At 34.3% G+C, this 26,823-nt stretch overlaps 1 protein-coding gene, 1 long non-coding RNA gene and 1 pseudogene across 5 annotated transcripts; all 3 read right to left on the reverse strand.

Annotated features, from left to right (window-relative positions):
- Nucleotides 1-6,093: 6,093 nt before the first annotated feature.
- Nucleotides 6,094-7,635, reverse strand: LOC145038551 (uncharacterized). Of its 2 annotated transcripts, XR_013679427.1 has the most exons (4): nt 6,727-7,635; nt 6,475-6,533; nt 6,204-6,400; nt 6,094-6,139 (listed from the first exon to the last, which is right to left on the reverse strand). It is a non-coding gene; the product is annotated as an uncharacterized LOC145038551 (long non-coding RNA). The 2 variants fall into 2 exon arrangements; XR_013679426.1 differs by having other exon boundaries at nt 6,204-6,533.
- Nucleotides 7,636-7,693: 58 nt separating this feature from the next.
- Nucleotides 7,694-8,962, reverse strand: LOC145039660 (putative alpha,alpha-trehalose-phosphate synthase [UDP-forming] 7 pseudogene; annotated as a pseudogene). Its single transcript, XR_013679829.1, has 2 exons — nt 8,693-8,962; nt 7,694-7,972 (listed from the first exon to the last, which is right to left on the reverse strand). The product of XR_013679829.1 is annotated as a putative alpha,alpha-trehalose-phosphate synthase [UDP-forming] 7 pseudogene (transcript).
- A 3,690-nt stretch (nt 8,963-12,652) lies between these two features.
- LOC145041975 (putative alpha,alpha-trehalose-phosphate synthase [UDP-forming] 7) lies at nt 12,653-17,716 on the reverse strand. 2 transcript variants are annotated; one of them, XR_013680504.1, is made up of 5 exons: nt 17,523-17,716; nt 15,174-17,239; nt 14,822-15,095; nt 13,446-13,944; nt 12,653-13,282 (listed from the first exon to the last, which is right to left on the reverse strand). XR_013680504.1 is itself a non-coding variant. In XM_078990244.1 (4 exons), the coding sequence occupies exons 2-4, from the start codon at nt 17,162-17,164 to the stop codon at nt 13,618-13,620; spliced, it is 2,592 nt and encodes an 863-aa protein (XP_078846370.1). In that variant the 5' UTR covers nt 17,165-17,239; nt 17,523-17,716; the 3' UTR covers nt 13,299-13,617. The 2 variants fall into 2 exon arrangements, 1 of the variants encoding a protein (XP_078846370.1); XM_078990244.1 differs by lacking the exon at nt 12,653-13,282 and having other exon boundaries at nt 13,299-13,944.
- Nucleotides 17,717-26,823: the final 9,107 nt, after the last annotated feature.

Consider the following 26,823-nt stretch of genomic DNA (forward strand, 5'->3'; position numbering starts at 1 on the left):
ACCATCCTCTCAACACAAAATGTCTGAAAGAAAGTGATGAAAGTTTAAAATTAAATCTAAAATATGTTCTTTCTAAATTCTTTTATAAACACAACCACAAATTTATATTAGCACAGGAAATGAGAATTGATTTCAAGAAATTAACAACTAATGATGAGATATCAGATATCTAACCTATGAGTGAGAATAAATTTGATTTGTATCAAAACACTTGTTCCAGATCAGTGCAGATGTTACAATATCTGTAGTGAAACTCTAAATGTAATATATAGTTATGTACACTAAACCCTAAACACATACATAGACATTGGCCTACGAATTCTAATGAATTTTAATGAACAGAACAAGTAAAAAATGATCTCTGTACTCTAAACCCTAAACTTACACTCTATAGCAGCCAACAGAATGAAGGAAAATGAAATGGATCTTCAACAAACAAAACTTGTAAGCCTAAAAGTCAACTCATTGTTGAGAACATCATTCACAGACTAATAACCAAATCATATTTGCCATTTCACATCGCTGATATAACAAAAACGCTGCAACGTCACAATTTCATACCTGTTCAACACACTGCAGAGATGATCGCGCCTTGGTCAGTATATGTTCTCACTTCTCAGTTTACTTTTCCATCGGAATCCAAACAAAAAATGCGTCGAAGAAGAAGAAGAAAAAGAGAAGAGAAAAAAGGGTTTGTATCGGATGGAGAGAAAAAGGGTTGGTACGGATGGAGGAAGACAGGGTTTAGGCGGGTGGATTCATATATGGTGCGTAACCGTTTTTTTTTTTTTTTAAAAGTTTCTTTTTTCAACTTATATGTATAATCGGTATAGCAAGTAAAAAATGATTGATTTAAAAAAAAAGTGAGAGAGAAAAATATATTAATTTAATTTTAAAAGCTTTGATTTCCTAAGTGATAAAAATAATTTTCGTATTTTTATGTTTTTTTAAATAAAAAAACACAAGTAAATGCATATTGAAAACTAAAGGTAAAACTGACATTAAATAATTTTTTATCAATTAAGCATATAATATTGAAACTATTAGACATCTATTATACCCATTACTAATAATTATAATGGTCTTATCATTACACAAACACTCAAATAATGATATACTCATCTCTATATTCCTTTTATTTTTTATTTTTAAATAAAATATATACATTTTTTTTATTGTAGAGAGAGTTAGACAAAGATAGAGAGAGAAAGAAGTTTATTAGATGTCATGGGTGGAGTTTGAACAATTAATTTGGATGATCGAAAGTATTATAAATTAAAATAAATGTTCTTATACAAAAAAAAAAAAAATTGCACGTAAACACAAAAAATAATTAGAAAAAGAATTACAACTCAAGCGAACGACCTTTAAGACCTTTAAATTCATCAATTACCGACTTCTAATCAATCACAATAAAATATGTAACCTTTAGCGACGACAAAAAAACATCGCAATTGATGCCCCTTGTCGTCGTTAATACCTTTAGTGAAAACATGTCATCGCTATTACCTCGTAACTAATACTCATTTGTCGTAGCAAATAGCATCGTCTCTAATACTCGTCGTCGCTAAATGTCTCTGTCGTCTTTATTGATATTCCGACCACCCGTCGGAGTTTTTCCGGCTACTCTTCCCGAAATTAGTTGTCGTCGCAATTGGTCAATGTCGTCCCTAAAAGTGTCGCTGCTAATGGTTTTTTTTTTTTGAAAAAACATATTATTTATGATATTAATTTGTATATATTATAAAATGTAGATTTGATAAAAATACATAAATAGATACATACCACATTACATAAAGGGATAATATCATAAAAACCCTTAAGTTTTTTAGAAATTTGCGGTATTACCCTTTGACAGCATTTTGGTTCATTTATACCGTAAACTTGCAATTTTTTTTGTTTTTCAGAAATTTGCGGTATTACCCTTTGACAGCATTTTGGTTCATTTATACCGCAAACTTGCAATTTTTTTTCGGTTTTACCCTTTTAACAGGTTCAGCCGGTTACTTACATGGGTGGCGAGCCACGTGTGCGCTGAATGGGCTGATCTCACTGATGTGTCAGCCACATATGCACTGACTGTGTTTTATTCAATTAAAGCAAAAATTTGAAGCTTTTAGGTGGAAGCAATTCGAACCCACCACCTCCTACCTACACAAAGACAAACAGGCATACCACTAAGCTTAGGAGCTATTTTGGTATTTAAACCTTAAAACATTATATATAATGTATATTAACGAAAAAATTTATATACAAGAATAATAATTATTATTTTATTTTTTTACAAGTGTACATATAATTTTAATTATATTTATATATTTAAAAATATGTTTTTAGCGTTCGCTTTAAAAAATATAAGTTTTTAAGTCTATATATTTTTACATTGAAATCGTATTTATAAACTTAAAAACGTACATTTTTTTTAAAGCGTATTCAATTATTTTAATGCTTAGAAACATATTTTTAAATATATAAATATACGTTTTCTGATTTTGAAAGTATATACTATATAGGTACCTATGATCTTTTAAAGTTCAAAAACATAAAATAACATATTCGGTAATAATATGGATTTTTTTTTTCTGTTTTCAATATAAATATGGTTTTTTGTATTATTAATACAAATACATCGAAATCGTATTTATAGACTTAAAAACGTACATTTTTTTAAAGCGTAGTTCGTTTATTCTCACGCTAAAAACATATTTTTAAATATATATAAATATACGTTTTACGATTTTGAAAGTATATAGTATATAGGTACATATCTTTTAAACTTCCAAAAACATAAAATTACATATTCGGTAATAATATGGATTTTTTTCTTGTGTTTTCAATATAAATATGGTTTTTTTTTTTTGTATTATTAATACAAATATGTATTTTTTGTAATTTTAAAGAAGAAATACAATTTGAAAGGTATTTGTATATTAAAAAAATATGTTCTAAGTCTACAAATACATACTTCATCATAAAACTACGTTTTTATAGACGTACATACGTTTTTAAGTGTATAAATACCTTTAAAAATGTATTTTAACCTTTAAAAACATATTTTTTTATTTATAAAAATATTTATACCTTTAAAAACGTAATTTAAAATGTATACATACGCTTATAAAAAATAAAATAATAATAATAACAATAATTACTATTATTATTATTATTGAATTTTAAATTGTTTCAGTAGTATACGATATATACTATATTTTTTAGATATAAAACAAAAAAAGCTATGTAGTTTAGTGGTATGTTCCTTGCTTTATGAGTTGGAGCTAGTCCTTCCAACTAATCGTCCAGCTGGCTTGCCAGCTACACAGGTTACCGGCTTAACCTGTAAAAAGGGCAAAAATGATTTTTTTTTTACAAATTTGCGGTATAAATGAACAAAATTTCTGTCAAAGGGTAAAACCGCAAATTCTTGAAAAACTTAAGGGTTTTTATGACATTATCCCTTACATAAAATATCAAATGTACCACATTACATAAACTATCTTATAATTCACAAATAAACATCTAATATATCATCCATAAATTATGTGATAAATCCAAAATAACATCATTCATAACATAAAACAAGAAATACTATGTGTCTTCGTCTTCCCCATCTTTGTTGACTTGGTTTTTAAACGGGCGGCTATTGTTTCCAATGGCCATCATAAACTTCGGGTTTTGAAGAAAAGCATTCACATCAACATCCTACAATTAAGTCACAAGCACATTAAGTCATTAACAATTTAACAAACCATCATACCATCATACCACCAAATGAATTAATTCGATAACAATTTAACAAACTATTAAACTACTCAATCATTTAAGTCTTTAATAATTTAACAAACAACCAAACTAGCAAAAATTACTATAAATGCATCAAGTTCTTAACAATATAGCAAAGCTGCCAAATTCTTTAAGAATTTAACAAGTACCTGTGTTGGTTGCGGTGCTTGTGACTGTCTCTATTATTGAGATTGATCACTTGTACCCGCTGCTGAAGAAAGTTTAGACCCAATGCCTCTCACATGCCCCCTTTGAGCACCCAACACATTCTCAAATATTGTGATCCAATCAATGGTGTCTGGATCACCACCAGAGTCGGCTATGTGATGAGTCTGTAGAGCAACCTTGGCAACTAAGGCATTCTGTATTTCACAAAAATTGTCAATATGCGTTAAAACTAACAAAAAAAAAACAACAATCTACTTCATTTTTAAGTAAAATAACTTACATATTGGTCTTCAACTAAAAGATCGATAAATTTCTCTTTTTTATTCACATGCCCACGATGAAATGCTTCAAGTCTATTCAAATTCTATTTAACATTACAAAATATGTTATACTTGAATAAACATTAAAAAATATGTTATACCTAAATAAGCATTATTGTAACTTACGTTCTTAAAACAAACACCACCGTAGATGCACGTCCCTCCACGATTCTTAACTACTTGCTTCTTCCCGCATTCTTTGTTTCCAACAGATCGTTTTTTATGCTTTTCTGTTAAGAAGTGGTCAATAGCAGCATTCAAACGCTACAAATCCATACTCGTAAGGGCTTGAGCCCTTGCTGCCTACACATCCCCTTCAAAACCAATCAAACGAGTTGTTGCAATATTTTAGTGGCCTTTATACCGCGTACATATCCGATTGTTCAATGACGTCCAACTGGAGCCACAGGATCATTTGTAATCGCTCCAAAATCAAACTATGTCTACAAAAAAACAGAGAAATTAAAAATAAATCAAAAGTAAACATATTAAATATATAACTTCATAAATAATTTATCGAAGATACTCAAACATGCCAACTCGGCTTTAGAAACATCAGTCCATGTGTCCTTATTGAAACCGATGTTGCACCACATATAGCTCCCAACCTCTAGAATGAAACATCAATATACTTCCCTAATCGACATGTGAGTATTTATGTCAAATATTATCTTTAGATGCCGGTTGTCGTTAGCTGCGAATAACTTGTACATTTTTTTGTTTGCTGGCATGCCTTTTTGTTTTGGAGGCAATGTTGCATAAAAAAATATCAGTCAAAATAATTTTTATAGACATACAATATGAAATACAATGAATTAGAATAAACCTTATTTAGCATCGATCTGGTGATCACCAAAACGTCCACCGAACGGATCGAGTGGCTCGTCACCACCGTCACCTCCATGGCCCATCACAACAACCACGATATGGATCAATACAATCCAAAAAAATGATATCCTGCAAAATTATAACAATATATATATATATATATATATATATATATATATATATATATATATATATATATATATATATATATATGTATATATATATATATATATACACACACACACACACACACATAATACGATATGATTACAACAAATACAAACCTTATTTTACTAGTAAAATGTAAAGATTTTTTTTAATCATTCTCTCCCTCAGACACTTCAGTGTCTTTTAACATATCACTATCATAACCGAAAATCCTCTTCATCATAATCAGTCTCACAATCAGACACATTATTGATGAAACCCGTTGGTGGACCAACTTCAATATCATCTTTAACTGATTAAGAATTTTGAAAATATTGGCTAAAGTCGATTGAAAGAGTGAAATTAGAAGAAGCATTACTATGAACGACATCGGTTGAATCATTGTTGACATTTTCAATGGGATCATGGTCAACATCGTTCATCAGTAGATACTAAATTCTTCTATGATTAAATTTTCTACAACCCACCAATATTAGTTGTCATTTTCGTTACTTCGATAAGGTTCTTGAATGTAAAATACTTGCTTGGTCTGGGTAGCAAATATGAGTCGATCTTCGTTGCTCAATTCGTGTTGTGGGTCGACACTGGTGAAATTATTATCAGATTTAACACTTGCAGTGTCAAACCACTTACAGTGAAAAAGTACAGTGGAATATTTATGAGGATAATGCAACTTGATAATCTCTTCTAGATGACCATAATATTTTTGCTTATCCTCTCCTTTAGTTAGAACCCCCGAGTTTTGTTTTGATCGTTGGGTGTCATGCATAAATAGCATAAACTTAACACCATTCACTATGTAAGCGATATAAGAGAACTTCGCATCTTTTAAGTTTGTCACTATATTCTCTCATATTAAGAAAATATTTATGAAGCTGCAAGAAAAAAGAAATTTTACAACATAAATACAAAAAAAGAAAAATAAATTAATGGAAGTACCTTAATCAATTGTTCCTTGCGATTTGAAGTAAGTTTTTTTTAGCAGTTGCAAGTGCATCCTTTAATGAAAAACTTATGAAGGGTAGAATTGTAATTTGGTGTAAAAGAAGAGATCGATCATATAGTTTACCAAGTAGAAACACAATCTTGACCAGATTTTTCGTTGAGGATTTTTGTCAAATAGTTGGTGTTCAAAACTTAAAAAGAACAAAGAAAATAAGAGTTACAAACACTAAAACTGTGAAATTGAAATACAAATGGTGGAATCAACCTGCTCCTACACTATTCCCTGTTTTCCCTCGCCTTCCGTCTCCCCCCAAACCAAATTACCTGATGACAATTGTGTTCGTTCACAAACACAATTCAAAACATTCCATAATTCAATATCCAGAAACATAGGGGCAGAAAAGTAAATTTAGTTAGGACTTTTAATAGCTACAATGGATACCTCATTCATTTAAAATGGATAATCAAACAATTATAATCAAGTAATTAATTAGGTAAACTAACCTGGAATTAATACCTTAATCGGATCAGGCATTTCATCGAACGCCTTATAGGCATGTTTCTCATCCAAAAGTAGTAACCTTGTTGAGTCTTTCCACTTCCCAAACCTGTACTCAACGTCTCCAACTAACCCATTCAAATCCTCCTGCCTTTGCAGTTGTAAAATTGATCTACAAACAAAATCAACCCAAAAAAGAAAACAAATAATTGAACCTCTAATTTGTAAAATAAAAAAGTTACCTGTGTCCTCGTTGCGTTGTTGCGACGGAGTAGAAAGTGCAGAGGAAATGAGGCTGATTCGACACGGATTGAGATATCGGATAAGGGAGGCCGTGGGGAGAATTTGATAAGGGGGAGTCGGCAGCGTTCGATTGTATGGGTCATGGTGAATAGAAATTGGAGAAAATATTGTTTGCCTCTCTTAATCGATTTCTGATGATGAATAGCACAACCAACCGAAATCAGAAATCAACTTGCTACCCACCATCTTTGATATTTCGATGGAGTTGAAAGAGTGAGAAATGAGGCGACAAGGAAGGATTCGTCGGTGTGAATGAAAAGCAAGCAGACGGGTAAAGTGGATGAGAGAACGGGTGGCGGTGGGTTTTTGGGAAAATAGGAATCGGTGGAGAGGATAACGCACACGTGTGATAGTAGAATGAAAACTAAATCTAACAGCAAACAGGGAAACAACACGTAGCAAGGGAAACAACACGTAAAAGAAAATTAAATAAAAAAAACGGTAGAAGAAAATTAAAAAAAAAAAAAAAAAAAAAACGGTCCAATCACCTGTTTTAACCTATAAAATCGAAAAACCCTCCTTCCTTTTACTTTCTTCATCAGAATGTACAACCTCCGCTTCAGAATGTACAACAACCCCAAGCCAGAGGTATTTGAATTAACATAAACATCAAGACTCACTCCCATCATCATCATCATCATCATCTTCTTCTTCTTCTTCTTCTTCTTTAGATTCTTTTTCATCACACTGACACGTCACCAAGATTCTCAATCATATTCATAACCTCCACTGTGTCATCCAAATAATACTCCGCCCTACTTGGTTTCTGTCCCACAGTACACGCAAACACTGATCGATTATTGACATTCAAAATGACACCTCCTTTTATGGCGTCCCCAATCATCACAAACATATCTTCATCGCTTCTATCATCCCCCACACACAACACAAAATCAGCCCTTCTTTCTTTCTTAAACATCGATGAAAATATCTTCTCTGCCACTAAACCCTTCGTCACACCCTACATTAATAACAACCAACTTTAGTCACTCAAATAATTCAACTCAAAGTATGGATTAATTTCATAAAAAACCTTTTATTTTTTGTTTTTTCGGAAAAAAATGAAAGGTTCGAGGGTTTTTTTGGAAAAAGGGTTTGAGGATTTTTTCAGAAAAAATTCTCATCTAAAAATAAACCCTTATATTTTGTGTTTTTTTTTCCAGATTAAACCTCAAATTTATTTTTTGGCTGAAAAAAACCTTGTATTTTTATTTTTTTTGAAAAACCGCTCAACCTTCTAAAAGGCTTCCAAATAAACCCTAAACTTTTTTAGTTTTTCTATAAAAAAAACCCTCATTTTTTAGGAAAAAAATGACTAGAGGGACCAGATCGGAGAAAACGAAAAAATACAAGGTCTTTTTCGGGCAGAAAAATAAATTTGAGATTTAATCCGAAAAAAACACAAAGGTCTTTTTTAAGATTAACCCTCGGAAAGAATATAACATGAGGGTTTTTTGGGAAAAATCTAAAAAGTTTTGAGGGTTTTTTCAGACAAAATTAATAGGTTCATGGTTTTTTTTCTCGGTAAAAATAAAAAGTTAGATGGATTTTTCGGAAAAAATGAAAAAAAAAATGTAATTTTTTTCAAGAAAAAATTAAATTAAATTAAAGTTTAATCCGGAAAAAACTAAGGTTTTTTTATGGTATTAACCCTTATGAAACAAAGTCAACAAAACAATACCTGTGGTTTGACTTCAACAATATATTGACCGCTTTTGACCACAACCGGTTCATTAGCAAGAACACTTTCCAAATGATCTAACATTTCCTTCGCTTGGGCCGACCCGAAACCCGGATTCGCATCTTGATGGTGCCACACCAACGTGCTTTCTTTCCTTTCAATATACGACACGTCCGTCGCATCCGTATACAATCTCATCACCGGTTCCGCCATCTGCATCCACCCAAAATTCATCCCTTACGCACACGTCTCCGAATCTTTCTCCCCCGGCCACCTGTCACCAATCACCAACCCTTCAGCATTTACCTAAAAGGGTAAAACCGTAAAATAACAAAACAACAAAATCTTACCTTATAAAGCAATCCTTCTCAGAATCCCGCAAATGAGGACACCCCCAAATTCAAATTCAAATATGTAGTAAGAAGTAAAGATTAAAAAACAAAAAACATCACGACCATTTCATAAATAATAACAATGTAGGATTGTTACAAAATAAAGACCAACCTAGAATCATTTTTTTTTTCAACATTTGTTCACTCTCTGATATCCTAATGGTAGCAGAATTCCAACGTTGATGAGTGCTAAGTTCTGAAACTTCAGTGTTTCATATTCCATTCAGAAAATCAAAAATTGCGTCAAAGTTACATAACCAATTTTCAAATCGATTAAAACATACATAACCAATTTTATCATTATTATTATTACCAATGATTTTGAACAAACCATAAGTTAAATTATAGTGGCATATTGACGAACAACAAATTTTATGTCAAATCCTTGAATTCAGGAGAAAGAGGAAGGCCTGTTACGTAGCAAGAGAAATGGACAGATTGAAAACATTACCTGAAGAAGTCGTCGGAGGTGCAATAGTCGACCGCGACCGGAGGCAGACACGCTAGCGACGACAATGGTAGGGAAGAAGGAAGCTTCAAAATATCGGGATGGGGGATTTGTGTGTTTTAATAGTCTTTGTTACATTTCCTATTTAAATATAAGTTACGTTTTATAAAATTGGTTGACAATATTAAAACGTTTATAACCAGAAATTCAAGATTTAAAATATGGAAAACTTTTACAGGAATTAAATACATTCCATTTGAGGATGATATCAACAACTTGATCTAAGAGTGGAAAACATAGAATTAAAACACAATCAATGGTCCTGATTGTTTATAATGATGTCATAAGATTTGTCTTTTAATAATATTTAGAGATTCACATTAGTTATTATGAAGTGACATTTAATAAGTGGAAGTTGAATAAAAATGAAAAAAATACAAAAATGACAAGTGGAAAAAAAATAATTTTAAAATTCTAAGAAAATGACATGTGTCGAATTCAATAAGAAGTTGACATTTGACAAAATTATCTTTATTTATTATGGTAGATTGTTACTTGAAAGAGTATCCTCATAATCTGGATTTTATATATCCCATGCATATATATTCAAAATATATCATATTCGGGAAGTGATCACATGATCTTTCGTGCAATTTGATTACCTATCGATTTTAGAAACCATTTTCTCCTCCTAACCCCAATATTATATAGTTTTAAGGTTATAAAATAATTATACTCCATCGTAAAAAGATATCACCATGTAATCACTGCTTAAAATCATCCTAAATTTTTTACCTCATTAATAAGAAGAGATTGTCCTAAGACTTTCTAGAAGTGAGGAACTTGAGCCATTGGTGAAGAAAAAAAACACAAGATATTGCTTTCACCAATTTTTGTTTTTGATTCATTTATTTTTTAAGTTCCAATGACTAAAAATCTTTACTATTTTAGTTTGATGAAAATGGCAACAGTTGCCTTCGGTCTCCATTTGTGGACTCAGGCTAAAAGGAGACTCGACATTAGCGTGACAAAGGTGACCTAGACTCTACGAATGTCATGCCGCGAACCCGACATGTTGAGTTCATAACCCTTACTCGAAAACAGCTTGAAGATGGTAGAGAAGATTTTAATTTTCGAAATTCAAAAAATAACCCGTTTTTCATAAATAGATAATAATAATAATAATAATAATAATAATAAATCAGAATTATAACATTTTTCAACCATTATAAATACTAACAACTATCTAATTTTTTAACAAACATTGTCTTTCAGTTTTTCACACAAACACTCTTCTTATTTTGTGAAAAATGACTTCTTCCAATTCTCTATCCAGCCCAAAAACACTAAGAATAAACAATAAAAACACCCAAAATAAAACAACACAAACCCTTCATCACCTATCTTCTTCCAAAATCAAATAGATTGTCATATTTATTCTCCTATTCATTTCCATTATCACGGTGTTTGGTACATACTACACTCCATATCTTATTCAATCTCAATCCCAACCCCAATCTCAATCTCAATCGCAATCCCAATTTAAAAATGATTTCAACCCACTTGAAAATATTCATGAAAGCCAATTATGATTCCAATCCCAAATCCAAAGCCAATCACAACCCCAATTCTAATCCTAACCCCATAGAGTGCCCGAAATAGATTTTGAGCCCGAAGATGTTCAACCTCAACCGGTCCCCAAGAAAGAAAAAAAAAAGGAAAGGTGCATTCTAAGAATTGGACACCAAAGGAAGAAAAGGTGTTTGAACATGCATGGGTTGATGTTTTGGAAGACCAACAGTCAGAACAAACAACATACACCAACTTTTTAGCAAAAAATTACAAGGCGTTTTCTATCATAAATGAAGCTTGGAGACTAACGGAAAAAAAAATCAAATTTACTCAAAGTGGAGGAACACCATAAAGTTATCAAGGAGTTAAACTCCATATTCACGAGCGTGAAACTCCGTTGGCAAAATGGTGAAAATGATGAAACAATATTGTAGAAAGCTCTAGCACTTTAATGGAATGATAAGGGGGCAACTTTCACATTTCTTGATTTTTGGAATATTGGAAAATAGTGCAAAAAATGGTATGATATTCAAACTATTGAATCATTCACAGGTGATTCTAAAAGAACCAAAACATCTGAAACCACTTATTATCGGATACGCATGTCAAACCTAAACCACGATAATTTATTTAGGGGATAGTCGTCCCATGGAAAGACACCAAAAAAGAAAAGGTAAAAAGAAAAGCAAATAACATTAATGAATTGACATCCGAGATTGACAACTTGAAAACTACTTTGGAGCAATACCTAAGCATTACAAAAAAGAAGTAAACATGACAATGTTAATGATATATATTAATTATGATACCGGACACAACAAAGAATTGACATTAAGTGCCAAAGATAAGGATACAAAAAATTATAATATGTAGTTTTTTTTTTTATGCATCATATTTCGTATTTTTAATATGTATGTTTTTATTTTCTTCTAATTAAGTGCTAGTGTATTTTTTTTTTAAGTTAATGAAAATTTTAACTTTTATAAAAACTACCTTGTTTAGCTTAATTTTTTTTTAATATAAATTATCTTTAAATTTAAAAGATAAAAATTTGTTGTTGCATATCTCCTCTAAGGGAGGAGGGAGTCGTTCCCATTAAACCCACCGAACTCACTAAACCCACTGTCCCATCAGCTTTTCTATTTGATTTTTCTTTATCTTTCCGAACTCATAATACATAAAAACCTTATCTTTCTCAACTCACTCAATAAAAAAAATATACAAACTAATCAAGGTAAAATCTTAATTAGCAATAAAGTTAGCGCCGGTATCACTCCTTCTGCGGTGGATTGTTTAATTGGTTTCACAAACCCACTTCATCATCTCTATCTACTTTCTCTCTCTCATTTTCTCTAGTACCATATGTTTTAAGACTTGTACCTTAGTTGTTTAGTATGTTTTTTTTAATTAAATCGGTCGAGAAAGATAAGATTTCTGTGTGTTGTGGGTTGGGAAAGATGAAAAAAAATCAAAGAGAAAAACTGATATGACAATGGGTTCAGTGGGAACGACTCCCTACTCCCTAAATGCTAGTTCTTAAGACCGCTCTTTCCAATCCAACCTGAGTATCTATTAAAAAATTATTTTCTCTATCTTTCACATACACACACTGTATAACTAACAATAAACTTTTATCCACATTAACAAACCAATCCAATCCACTACTTTATTTTTTAAAAATTATCAAAAAATATATTAACATAATTAACTCTCGTAAGGTAGGTTGTGGATTGTGGATAGGTTGTCGAGACAATCCGCTCACACTATTTATTTTTTATTTTTTTGGGATGAGCTGCTTAGCAACGGGGGATGGTTGCAAACATTATCTTGGCTAGTTCTTGAAGAGGTGGAAAACATAACGTGACGTCTTCTCAACGACACTTAACAAAAAATGTGGCAAAAATTACACTGCACCTTTGTCTCCCTCTAGCCTCATAGCTTCATCTGGATGTTTACCATTTGTCGTTCGAAAAAACCACACAATTCTTCTTGAAAGTGAAAGATCGACCTCAAGACACTTATTTTATACAAATAATTCCTGTTTCCTCTCTTAACGTTCCAAAAATAAAATCGATCTCCACAGATACAACTTAACCAAACTTGTGAGAGCCTCAACCTCAAACCAAAAATTCCAAACGGAAAGCAAAATGGAAGTTGGGAAAAAGCACTATTGAAAACCTGAAAGAAACAAAGGTAAAAGAAGAATCTATCAACATTTACATACATCAATGGACCACTTCCAGTTCACAGTTCATTTCATCTGTTCATTCAGAAGACACAAACAACGAAAGAAAGAAGGAAAAAACAATCTTTTTTTCAACATCGGCACCTCTCTATTTACCTTTTCTTTTTTAATCTTCCCATCCATCTCTTCCCAATAAACAAACTCACCTGTTTTAACCTATAAAATCAAAAATAACCCTCCTTCCTTTTACTTTCTTCATCAGAATGTACAACCTCCGCTTCAGAATGTACAACAACCCCAAGCAGAGGTATTCGAATTAACATAAACATCAAGACTCACTCCCATCATCTTCTTCAGATTCTTCTTCTTCATCTTCAGACACTGACACGTCACCAAGATTCTCAATCATATTCATAACCTCCACTGTGTCATCCAAATAATACTCCGCCCTACTTGGTTTCTGTCCCACAGTACACGCAAACACTGATCGATTATTGACATTCAAAATGACACCTCCTTTTATGGCGTCCCCAATCATCACAAACATATCTTCATCGCTTCTATCATCCCCCACACACAACACAAAATCAGCCCTTCTTTCTTTCTTAAACATCGATGAAAATATCTTCTCTGCCACTAAACCCTTCGTCACACCCTACAATAATATAATAACAACCAACTTTAGTCACTCAATAATTCCAACTCAAAGTACGGATTAATATCATAAAAACTTATACTTTATGTTTTTTTTTTTTTTTCAGATTGAGCTTCAACTTTAATTTTTCCTGAAAAAGACCCTGCATTTTTTATATTTTTTTTCGATTTGGCATTATTTTCCGAAAAAGACTTGTAAAGTGTGAGGATTTTTTTTGGAGAAAACATAAAAGGTTCGAGGTTTTTTTCAAAAAAAAAGGGTTAATTTCAAAAAAGATCTTATATTTTGTGTTTTTTCCGGATTAAACCTCAAATCTTTTTTTTTGGCTGAAAAAAACCTTGTCTCTTTTTTATTTTTTTTCTCAACTTTGTATTTTTTTGCCAAAAAAAACCCTCGACCTTCTAAATGCTTCCAAATAAACCCAAAACCTTTTAAGTTTTTCGCGAAAAAACTCACATTTCACAATTTTTTTTGGAAAAAATGACTTAAGTGACCAGATCAGAAAAAACAAAAAAAAATACAAGTTCTTTTTCACACAAAAAATAAATTTGAGGTTTAATCCGGAAAAAACACAAAATATAAGGTCTTTTTTGAAATTAACTCTCAGAAAAAATATAAAAGATACAAGGGATTTCCATAAAAAAATATAAAAAGTTTTTACGGGTTTTCTCAGACAAAATTAATAGGTTCATGGTTTTTGTTCTCGGAAAAAAATTAAAAAAAAGTTTTGGGATTTTACCGAAAAAATGATAAAAAAAATAATCTTTTTTATGAAAAAAAAAAAATTAAGGTTTAATCCGAAAAAACTCAATATGTTCTTTCTTTTTTTTTTTTATGGTATTAAAACCCTTATGAAACAAAGTCAACAAAACAATACCTGTGGTTTGACTTCAACAATATATTGACCGCTTTTGACCACAACCGGTTCATTAGCAAGAACACTTTCCAAATGATCCAACATTTCCTTCGCTTGGGCCGACCCGAAACCCGGATCCGCATCCTGATGATGCCACACCAACGCGCTTTCTTTCCTTTCAATATACGACCCGTCCGTCGCATCCGTATACAATCTCATCACCGGTTCCGCCATCTGCATCCACCCAAAATTCATCCCTTGCGCACACGTCTCCCACTCTTTCTCCCCCGGCCACCTGTCACCAATCACCAACCCTTCAGCATCTACCCAAAAGGGTAAAACCGTAAAATAACAAAATAACAAAATCTTTTACCTTATAAAATAACCATGTTCAGCTGCAATTCCAAGCTTCTCACACGGAGCAAACCATTTAGCAAGATCTTCTCTCCCTCTCCCACTAACAACAAACACCGTGTTCTTCGGGTCGTTACATAATTTTTTAAAAATCGAAATCACTTCGTGACTCGGGCGTTTATCGATCGATGACTGTGGCATCACAGTGCCATCGTAGTCTAATAAAATAGCTCGATTTTGAGCGTGTTCGTATGCGGCCACGATCGCGCCACTTGTCAGCTTCCTGAACATTGGATCGAGGGCGACGACTCTGAACCCGAAGCTCAACCCGATTCCCCAACATCGTCTTCTGAAATGTTCAACGCATGTTCTCTCAAGGTCTTGAAAGAAGCTTCTAGACCAGTAACTAACTTCATGGCTGCTTACGTATTTATAATGCTTCTCGTGTCTCATTTGTTTTTCAAGGTCGGAGGTTGAAATAGCTTCATACATGGCTTCTGATGTGGCGTCCACGTTCCATGGGTTCACACGTATGGCCCCACTTAAAGAAGGTGAACAACCGACAAATTCGGATACCACTAACATGGATTTTTGAGGGGAATTTGACGAATCTGACCCTGAGATACCTTGTCTACATACGATGTATTCGTATGGGGTTAGATTCATTCCGTCTCTAATGGCTGTGACGATTGCAGCTTCTGAAATTGTGTAGTAAGCGGCTTTTTCTGTTAGAGAAAGTGGGGTGTCGATAAGTATGATTGGATTGTAATTACTCCCTGGAATCCCTAATTCCTGATTGATTCTTTCGGTGCTTGTTCTTATTTCAGCTTCGATTTCTTCCACATGGCGACCTTTTCCGCGAGCTGGATTCAAGATTTGGATTAAGATTGCGCGTCCAATCCATGATCGGTGTGATTTCAGCATTTGTTCCATTGCTAAGACTTTTAGGTTTACGCCTTTGAAGGTGTCCAAATCATCGACGCCTAAGAGAATTGTTTTCCCTTGGAATTGTTGTTGAAGCTCGTGGACACGTGTCTGTTTTTCGGGTTGTCTTAGTATGGATTCCATTTGTCCCATGTGGATTCCACTCGGCATGATTTTGATTCCGATTGTTCTCCCGTAGTATTCCAATCCGATGTAGCCTCGTTTTGATTGGTATTCCAATCCGAGCATTCTGCTACAGCAAGAAAGAAAATGTCGGGCGTAGTCAAATGTGTGGAATCCTAGAAGATCGGCGTTTAGAAGTGATTTGATGATTTCTTCTCTTACTGGTAAAGTTCTGTAGATTTCTGAAGAAGGGAATGGGCTATGGAGGAAGAAACCCATTCTGAGTCTATTGAAATGTCTTCTTAAGAAAGAAGGAAGTACCATTAGGTGATAATCATGAATCCAGACGTAATCATCATCTGGATTTATAACTTCGATTACCTTTTGAGAGAATATTTTGTTTGCAGCTACATACGCTTCCCATAAAGACCGGTCAAATCTACCACCATGGCTGGCTGAAAACGGTAGTCTGTAATGGAAGAGCGGCCATAGATGTTGCTTACAGAAGCCGTGATAATACTTGTCTAAAACATCGGGAGGGAGAAACGCTGGAACACATTTGAATCTCTCTAGCAAAATCTGTGAAACATCGTCTTGTTCGTTAAGATCAATGTCAGCCCTAAGTGAGCCTACGTAGATGACCTCCATTTCATCAGGCAAACCATCTTTTATATGCTTATATAAAGAATTCTCATCCCAGGTGAAGCTCCATGATGATTCGCCATTATCATCGATTTTCCGTGTAGCTTTAATCGGGAGTTGATTGGCTACAACGATTAACCTATCCGCCATAACCGTAGAAGGGGCGTCGGATGAAACGCTGCGAGCTTGATCATCGTCGAGCTCTGTTAGAACTCCGGGGACAGTCATTGTCCTGGAGATCATCTTCCTTCTGGGTTCTTCCATAGCTGGGAAATTCCCGTTAGCTAGATCTAACAAGTTTGCATACGATTTCGAAATCATTTTAATTTCGACCAGAATTCACCAAACCCCTAATTCTAATCGAAATTGGAAACCCCAGCCGGAGTAAACAATGATCTGCAATTGGGCAAACAAGCATCAACACATTAAAAGAAACACATAGATCCAAGAAATCCAACAGAACCCTAACAAACTCAAAAACCCAAGTCAAAATCGGCATAGGTCAGTCAACGATACATTAATTGGAATCCAAACAGAAACAAAACAAAACAAAACACAAACCAATCGCAATTGTTTACATAAAGAAACATAGAAATCAGCATCGAAAACCTTGAGATAGATACATGTCAAGAACATTAAAGAAAACAAAAACAAAAAGAGCTTTGTCAGGGAAACTGACCTGTATGATTGAGATGAGATGAAAAGTGAGATGGAAGTCAGAAGAAAATCTAGGGTTTGATCCTAAATATATGTGTGAGATGGATCTTGAAGGTGCTGGTGTTGTGGAAAAGCTGTTGTTAGAGAAGAGAAGTAGAGAGGATTGAGATTATTTAAATGTGAAGAAAGGAAAAAGAAAAAAGGAAAATGAAAAATGAAGGTGAAATGGGGGAAGGAAGAAGGGGATAAGGTCGGCCAGCAAAGAAAGTAGGGATGCCAACTGGAATTTTTGCGTCACGCGCTTGTTATGACAGGCGGACGTGTCAGTCCTCTTGGTCTTCACGTGTTCCTCTATCTTGTAAATTTTTAATTAAATTCAAAAACAAAAACAAAAAATAAAGACGTGAGGAGGTGTCTAGATCACCAAAAAGCTAATTCAATTTCGAAAAGGATGTTTATTTATCAAATATAATTTTTAAATTACGATAAATAGAAGTATTTCTATTTTTATACTTGTATACAAATATCATTACACCATCTGTTCATATAATAATGATAATAAAAATATGTTGAAAGGAATGAATAGATTTATGGGTTCAAATGCTCCCAAGTCTTACCACATATGCTATGTTGAAAAGGGTGTTACTAGTATTAGTATTTTTTTAGTTTGCTTTAAGAATCTTTCATTAGGTTAATGATTTAGGAGATAATAAGGTTTTAATTTTGTTTATATTAGGGTTTTTTTATATATATTACATCAACATGGTTATTATAACCGTTTAAATATCATCCTTATATCGATGTAATATGTAAAAAAAAAAAAAAAAAAGCATAGGAATCTAATATGAACAAAACCTTATTACCCACATAGATCATTTGCACTTAAAAGCTTTTAGAATAATTAAATAAATGGACCTTATGATTTACAAAAAATAATAAATTTAGTATTTAGTTTTTTGACACGGATAGTCTTAGTCTTATGGTTGTTTGTAATGAATTAAATACAATTTTTAGTATTTTTATCATTTTATTTAACTCATTTACAATTTATATTAATATTTAGTTAGACGGTTTCGTTAATTTCATTTTTTTTTTAGTTGTTCATTCACCACAACCAAGAATTTCAATTGAAATGTTGCATACAAATTTTTTGTTATTTTTACAAGAAAAATAATTAATAATAATCAAAGTCTTAATGATTAAGACTATGTTTAGCGCGTCACAGCTAGCAGATAAGTTAGCTTATTTTTTGATATTTTTTAAGTTGTCATGGTTGGCAACCAAAAAGTAGCTTATAAGCTAGCTTTTTAAAAAGCTACTTTGACTAGCTTTGTAAGAGTTTTTTTTTTTTTAATTTTTCAAATATACCCCTTAATTATTTATTGAAAACATATTTTTTAAATGCCACTTTATGTCATTATATAAATTCTAGATAACTTATCGATGCAGAGCCAGGGTCAAAGTAAAAAGGTATCCCCGACAAATCCTTTATTTGTAATCTCTTTTAGAAGGATTAATGACCTATGAGTGTAATAAGGTTTCAAATTCCACATTAGGTCCTTAAGGTCTTTTTTTACATAGTACATCAATATGATTGTTATATCCGTTTAAAATCGTCTCTTTAACGTTTAAAGGGGGCATTTAAAACAGTTGTAACAACCATATTGGTGTAATATATACAAAAAAGACCTTAGAGTCCTAATGTGGACAAATTTGAAACCTTATTACCCTCTGTTGGGAAAAATATAACCCTAAGATTTGCACGAAAGAACAAACAATAAATTATTATTGAGGTTTGTGTTTGACACGGTCTCCATAAACAAATTCGCCTTATATGGGTATTTGTTCCCCATAATACAACAGTAAAAAGCAATTATTCTATATTGTTTGAACCCTCATTTGGCCCGGATTACACCTTAGTTGTAGCAAAAGATGGAAGAAGAAGCAGGAGCGTAAGAGAGAAAGATGAGACTGTCTTTGATTCATTCGGTGTTATCTAAGCAGTCAATGAGATGATATATTTATACTCTAAATCATAACGGATGTCATTATACATCAAAATGTAATAGTAAATTAAATGGTAGATCAAAACCGAAATCTCTTATTAATAGCCTTAACTCGGGTTTTTTCTTTAACCAAAAAGAAAATAATTGCAAAAAGGTCCCTTGAACTTTTCTGGTCGACCGGTGGTGCATTCGTACCCGCAGGACGCGTGCTCGTGTATAAGTTCAGTGGCTCAAAGCCAAACTGGATCGCATTTTCACGCCCTTGCTTGCGTTCGCGCGCAAGAGAGAGCTTTGGTTTTATAAATCTTACAAAGGTAGCTAGTCTTTGTAGTTATAAACCCATTTTCTTTTCATACTCTCACCAATATGGGATGGAACAAAACCCAATTAACTTCTTTTTAATCTCTTTCAACTACCTTACTTTGATAAGTAATTTCTCATTTAATTTTAATCTGTTTTGTACGTGTAATATATCAAAACGAAGGTAGCACACAGGAGAACACGAATATATATTCATTTGACCTTTTTGTTATTACATTTAGAGTTCAAAATTCAAGCTCAAAAATGGGAAAATCCTATTTTTGGAAATTAGTAAAACTAATTTTCGAACAATACCCCACATGAATGAAAATTACTTCAACAATTTCATGTCGCTTAGTTAAAATCTAGCAATTGAATCATGCATAGGATAGGTAGGTGGTACCTTTTGAACTTTCCCTTAAGATAGGAAAATTGAATCATGCAATTTCATGTTGCTTAGTTAAAATCTAGCAATTGAATCATGCTTAGTTAAAATCTAGCAATTGAATCATGCATAGGAAAATCCTATTGCAAGACCCCAACTTTCATATTTTTGAAAGACCCAAACTTTCGTACTTCACAATATCATTACTCCAAAACATGCTATTTGCATATTTATAAAAGCAATGTTTTACATTGATAAAAAAAAGGGAATTATAAACTATTGGATACAAACCTTCTATTACAAAGTGTTATATATATTACATAACTACCCAGGATATTGTAATTTATACAAACATAAAAAGTAGTACAAAAGTACTATTACAAACTATTCTACATCTTTCAATACTATGTAAACATACTAGTTATTTATCACCTGCAATTGTTAAACATTGATAGGGTAAGCGGTGACGATTAGTGAGTTCAAAAATAGATACAATATAATGTTATGCCGTATATATACTTCAATGTGGCAAAGCAAAGAGGAACAACAAGATGTATGTGAGATCATGTGACAAGCGTTCATATCAATCAAAGACATTATTCAAAGATATTCTTTTCAATTTTTGATATACATCAATAAAGCTTTGGCCCAAATGGCATAGATGACATGCAATTTCTGATTAACCTCTTGTTAGATTTCAGGCTTATAGTCCTATCTAACCATTTGCCAATGCCATAGAATAGAAGTCATTCTCTTACGGAGACATGCTCTACATGGTCAGAGGCTACGTACCAGTACCAATGTGAATCTAAGTCCTTTCACTGATCACATGGTCAAAGGTATTACAATTGCTATAAACATAGCGAATAACACAAGAAAATAACTCAGAATGATAATACTGAAAAGCACATAGCACATATAACACATAACATACAATTGTTCCTATATATTGAACTCACCTTAAGTTAACCGGGTGTTAAAATAGTAATTTGGACAGCACTTCGGCTTTAAATATGTCTTTATATGTTGAAACCCGGGAGCTTGATTGAAAACCGGGCTCTGCGAAGGTAGGGCTTCAAAACCAAAACGATAAAATTTTCGGGCTTCTCGGGGGTCTAGGAACGTGTTTCGGGTGCTAAAATTGATTTCGGGGCTTCGGGGAAAGTCGAAATGAAGAAAATATGGAAAGAGGGGCTAAAAGTGGCAAATTTTCAAAGTTAGTCGGAAGATCTCGCAGGTCCTCTTTATATAGGGCCGAGGTTCGGAGTTGGCTTAAGCAGCGAAGGGTTCTGTGGCAGCAGCAGCGAGGGGCAGGTGGCGAGAAGGGGAGGCTCGGATGCAAGGATCGGATACGAAGCTGGTAGGCGAGGCTTGTCTCGCTCCTGCTGGACCTCGACTTCGGCGAATCAAGGAAGAACATGCGTCGGTCTCGGAAGCAAGCAGCGAAGCAGCTCGGTCTAGGCCACGTCTCCGGTGACGCACCTGCTTCGTGCGAGGTGACGTGGCCGGTACTATTCATGCGAAATTTTTCGATTTTCGGGCCCCGAACTTCTAAAATCCATAACTTTCGCATACGAGCTCCAATTTTGACATTCTTTATATGCACACGTAGCTAAAATTATGCTCTACAACTTTTGTTTAGACTTCGTCGGCTAATTTTGACTTTATTTTTATATTATTATTTTTAACAGATCGGAACAGGAAAATCCGTTAAAAATTCATAACTTCTTCATTCGACATCCGTTTTCGTCAGACTTTTTACCGTTGTACTACATATGACGAGTCCTTCGATTCTAGTTTAGTATGTATCGATAAAATATGTCTCGATCTAAAATTCGAGTTTTTAGTTGTCTACTGCTAAGTTGAAACTTCGAAAAATCATAACTTCCTCATACGAAGTCAGATTTTGGCGTTCGTTTTATCGAATTTCTTGGTTTAACGAATACTAAGACTTTCATTTAGATTAATAAGGCTAAAAAGTAGTTTATCAAAAACTCACTTTTTACGTCATTCGGCGCCGTGCCGGTTTTGTCGCGGATCTTCAGTTGGTCATAACTTCTTCGTTATAACTCGGATTTTGATGAGGTTTTCACCTACAAGTTTCTAACGAGATTCTCTACAACATCTAATAATAAAATTTTACTTATTTAAAATTTCATATTTTCGCTAAATTTCACTATTTGACTTTTAATTGGAATCTCATAAGACTTCCAATATTTTCTGAGCGATTCTAAACATAGTTTTACTTCATTTCTCGTAAAAATCGTCTATTACAACTCAACACTCAATTTTACATAATATTTCACAATTTTATTCATTACAAAACACGATTTCAAAACGTGTATGTTACAAATACCTCCTTCTTTTGAGGATTTCGTAACCGAAATTACATCGATTAAAATAAATGGGGATATTTTGCTTTTATCTCATTCTTATTCTCCCAAGTATAGTTTGGGCCATGATGGTGTTTCCACTTGACAAGCACCAATTCTCCTTCTTTATTGCGTAGCTTAGTTGTTCTTTCATTCACGATTTCTTCAGGCTCTTCTACATATCTTAACTTATTATCCAATTTCACTTCGGATAATGGAACTGTCTCATCGTAGATGCTCAAGCATTTGCGCAGATAACTTACATGAAAGACATCATGAAACCTGCCAAATCTTCAGGCAATTCTAAACGGTAAGCTTGCTTTCCAATTCTCTGGGTGATTTCGAAAGGACCAACAAATCTAGGACTCAACTTTCCTTTCTTCCCAAATCGCATAAGGCCTTTCCATGGGGATACCTTCAGCATCACGAAATCACCCACTTGAAATTCTATAGGTCGTCTTCTCTTTTCCGCATCGGACTTCTGTCGATCCTGGGCCACTTTCATTCTTTCTCGTATGATTTGAATCTTGTCGTTGGTGTCTTGAATCATTTCAGGACCTCCAAGGATCTTCTGTCCTACATCACGCCAACATAACGGCGTACAACATTTGCGACCATATAATGCTTCATATGGTGGCATTTTGATTGAAGTATGGTAACTGTTACTATACGAAATTTCGACAAGCGGTAAGTATTTATCCCAGTTACCACCGAACTCCAAAACACATGCACGAAGCATATCTTCTACTGTCTGGATTTTTCTCTCTGTCTGACCATCTATCTGAGGATGATAAGCGTGCTGAAAGCAACTCGAGATCCCAATTCGCGTTGCATACTTGCCCAAAAGTGAGAAGTGAAACGAGTATCGCGATCGGAAATGATCTTTAGTGGCACACCATGTCTTGCAAAAATTTCATCCAAGTATACTTGTGCGTATTTCTCCATTGGAGCCGTTTCACGCATGGCGAGAAAATGTGCACTCTTAGTCAGACGGTCGACGATTACCCAAATGATATCATGCTGTCTAGCAGTCTTTGGCAATTTGGTAATAAAATCCATGGACAGCTCTTCCCACTTCCATACAGGAACACTAAGGCTTTCTGGAGTTCCATAAGGTTTTTGGTGTTCTGTTTTGACTTGTAAGCATACTAAGAATTCTTGTACATATCTTCTAATGTCTCTCTTTAATCCAGGCCACCAATAACCAGCTCTTACATCATAGTACATTTTACTTGTACCAGGATGTATTGATAGTTTAGATTTATGAGCTTCATCTAAAATCTTTTGTCTTAATCCACCAATCTTTGGAATCCATAGCTGATTCTTAAATACTTTTAATCCTCGTGGATCATCAAGTAAAACATCGACATAATGTACCATTCCTTCCTTCTTTACATTTTCTGGCTTTAAGGCTTCAACTTGCCACTTCTCTAGTTCATCAAGAATGGTGAACTTCACCGTAGTGTGAGTCATAGTATAACACATAATATTACGATAAACTTTCCTACTAAGTGCATCTGCAACCACATTAGCCTTTCCAGGATGGTACAGGATTTCGCAATCATAGTCTTTGATCAGCTCCATGGCTCATTGTTGTCTCATATTCAAAGTTTGTTGACTGAATACATACTTGAGACTCTTGTGTTCGGTAAATAATTGGCATTTCGTACCAAAAAGATAATGTCTCCAAAGTTTTAGGGCAAATACTACTGCAGCGAGTTCAAGATCATGGGTGGGATAATTCTTTTCATAATCTTTCAGTTGTCTTGAGGCATAGGCTATCACTTTACCACGCTGCATCAACACACAACCGAGTCCCAATCTTGAAGCATCGCTATATACGGAGAAATCATCATCACCTTCTGGGAGTGATAAGATGGGAGCATGAGTCAAAAGATCTTTTAGAGTTGAGAAAGCTTTTTCTTGAGCTTCACCCCCATTCGAACTTCACTTCCTTCCGTGTAAGACTTGTGAGAGGTACGACTATACGAGAAAAGTCTTTAATGAATCTCTGGTAATATCCCGCGAGACCTAAGAAACTTCGAATTTCGGAAGCATTACGGGGCACTTCCCAATTTTGAATGGCTTCGATTTTGATGGGATCTACAGATACACCATTACTAGAAATAATATGGTCGAGAAATTGAACTTGACGGAGCCAAAATTCACATTTCGAGAATTTAGCATAAAGTTTCTCCTTTCAAAGAATTTCTAAGATTTCACGAATATGAACGACATGATCGGCTTCAGACTTGGAATATATTAGAATATCGTCAATGAATACGATGACAGACTTATCGAGCATTGGGCGGCACACTCGGTTCATCATATCCATGAATACGGCAAGAGCATTTGTTAAACCGAATGGCATGACAATGAATTCGAAATGCCCATAACGAGTACGAAAAGCAGTCTTCGGTACATCTTGCTCTTGTACTTTCAACTGATGATAGCCAGATCTCAAATCAATTTTTGAGAAATAGCTAACACCCTGAAGTTGATCGAATAAATCATCGATGCGAGGTAGTGGGTACTTGTTCTTGATAGTCACCTTATTCAGCTCACGATAATCAATGCACATTCGCATCGATCCATCCTTCTTCTTGACAAACAATACTGGAGCACCCCAGGGAGAGGTACTCGGTCGAATAAAGCCTTTGTCAAGTAATTCCTGCAGTTGGATCATCATTTCTTTCATATCGGCTGGTGCAAGACGATAAGGAGTCTTTGCAATCGGAGCAGCACCGGGCACAAGGTCAATTCAGAATTCTACTTGTCTATCCGGAGGAAGTCCAGGCAGATCATCGGGGAAAACATCGGGATATTCGTTAACAATGGGAATATCATTTACAGTTTTATTCTCCTTTCTTGAGATGTCAATTGTATAGGCCAGATAGATAGGACAACTTTTCGATATGAATTTACGAGCTTTGAGGAAAGATATTATTTTTAAGATTCTTTGTTCACCATAGACATGAATAGGATCTTCCCCTTCAATAGGAATGCGTACGATCTTTTCGTAACACAAGAGTTCTGCATGGTTCTTTGACAACCAATCTATGCCGAGAATAATATCAAATTTGGGCAAGGAGATAGGGATTAGGTTATCAAGAAAAGTATAGCCTTCAATTTCTATGACACAATCCCTATAGATTTTATCAGCAAGTAATGATATACTTCCTGCAGTATCTACGTGAAATGATTGCGCGAGTGCATAGCAAACAGTTTGAAAAGAATGCGCAAATTCATAAGATACGAAAGAATCCGAGGCACCAGAATCAAATAATATGTGAGCAGGTCTAGAGTTGACAAGGAATGTACCCGTCACGACATTTGGGTCCTCACATGCTTCCTCTGCGGTAATCTGGAATGCACGACTCTTAGCTTTTGGCACCTCCTCCTTTTTAGTTGGAGTATTCTTCGTTTGTTGGACAGGGACTTGACTTCTCGCTGGTTGTTGAACAGAAACTTGACTTCCCGTCACTTGGCTGGTAAGAGTAGGGCAAAAACGCTTCTTGTGGCCAGTAATACCACATGCATAACAAGTCACATCCTTCCTTGGGCAAGCTGGCTTGATATGACATGTTTCTCCACACCCATAATAGACAATGGATTCCTTGTCTATTTTGCATTGACCCAGATGATTCCTTCCACAAATGCAACATGACGGCGATTGAATAGAAAAATATTGTGACCTACCACGGCCACGAAAAGCACTCTGAGATTGTGCTTTCTTGCTTGGATCAGTTCGAATAGATTGAGCTGGTGGAATAGTGGAAGCAGGAGTAGTTCTTTCAGTACGTGGATGCTTTGGAATAGTAAGAGTGGCACCACGTATTTCTAAGTCATGCTCACGCCTTCGAGCATACTCAACGGCTTTATCGAATGACATAACATCCCGGTTAACAACAAAATCATGGATTTCATGTCGTAGTCCCTCCATGAATAACTGAAATTTCACGTCTTCAGTTGGAATATACTTCGTAGCAAACCTTGCTCTTTGATTAAATTGAGTTTCATACTCATTCACAATCATTCCTCCTTGTTTAAGCTCGAGGAATTCCTTCTCCAATATTCTCCTCAAATCTAGAGGACAATACTTCTCTAGCACACGAGTCTTGAATAACTCCCAGGATAAGTTCTCCTGGTCACATCCATCGAGAACTTCATATGTTGCTTCCCACCAGACTAAAGCTTCTCCAATGAGCATTGCAGAAGCATAAATAGCCTTATCTTCATAATCCACATGAGAAACTCGAA

Source organism: Lactuca saligna, chromosome 4, assembly GCF_052625555.1.
Source record: "Lactuca saligna cultivar CGN05327 chromosome 4, ASM5262555v1, whole genome shotgun sequence".
NCBI classification, from domain to species: Eukaryota; Viridiplantae; Streptophyta; class Magnoliopsida; order Asterales; family Asteraceae; genus Lactuca; species Lactuca saligna.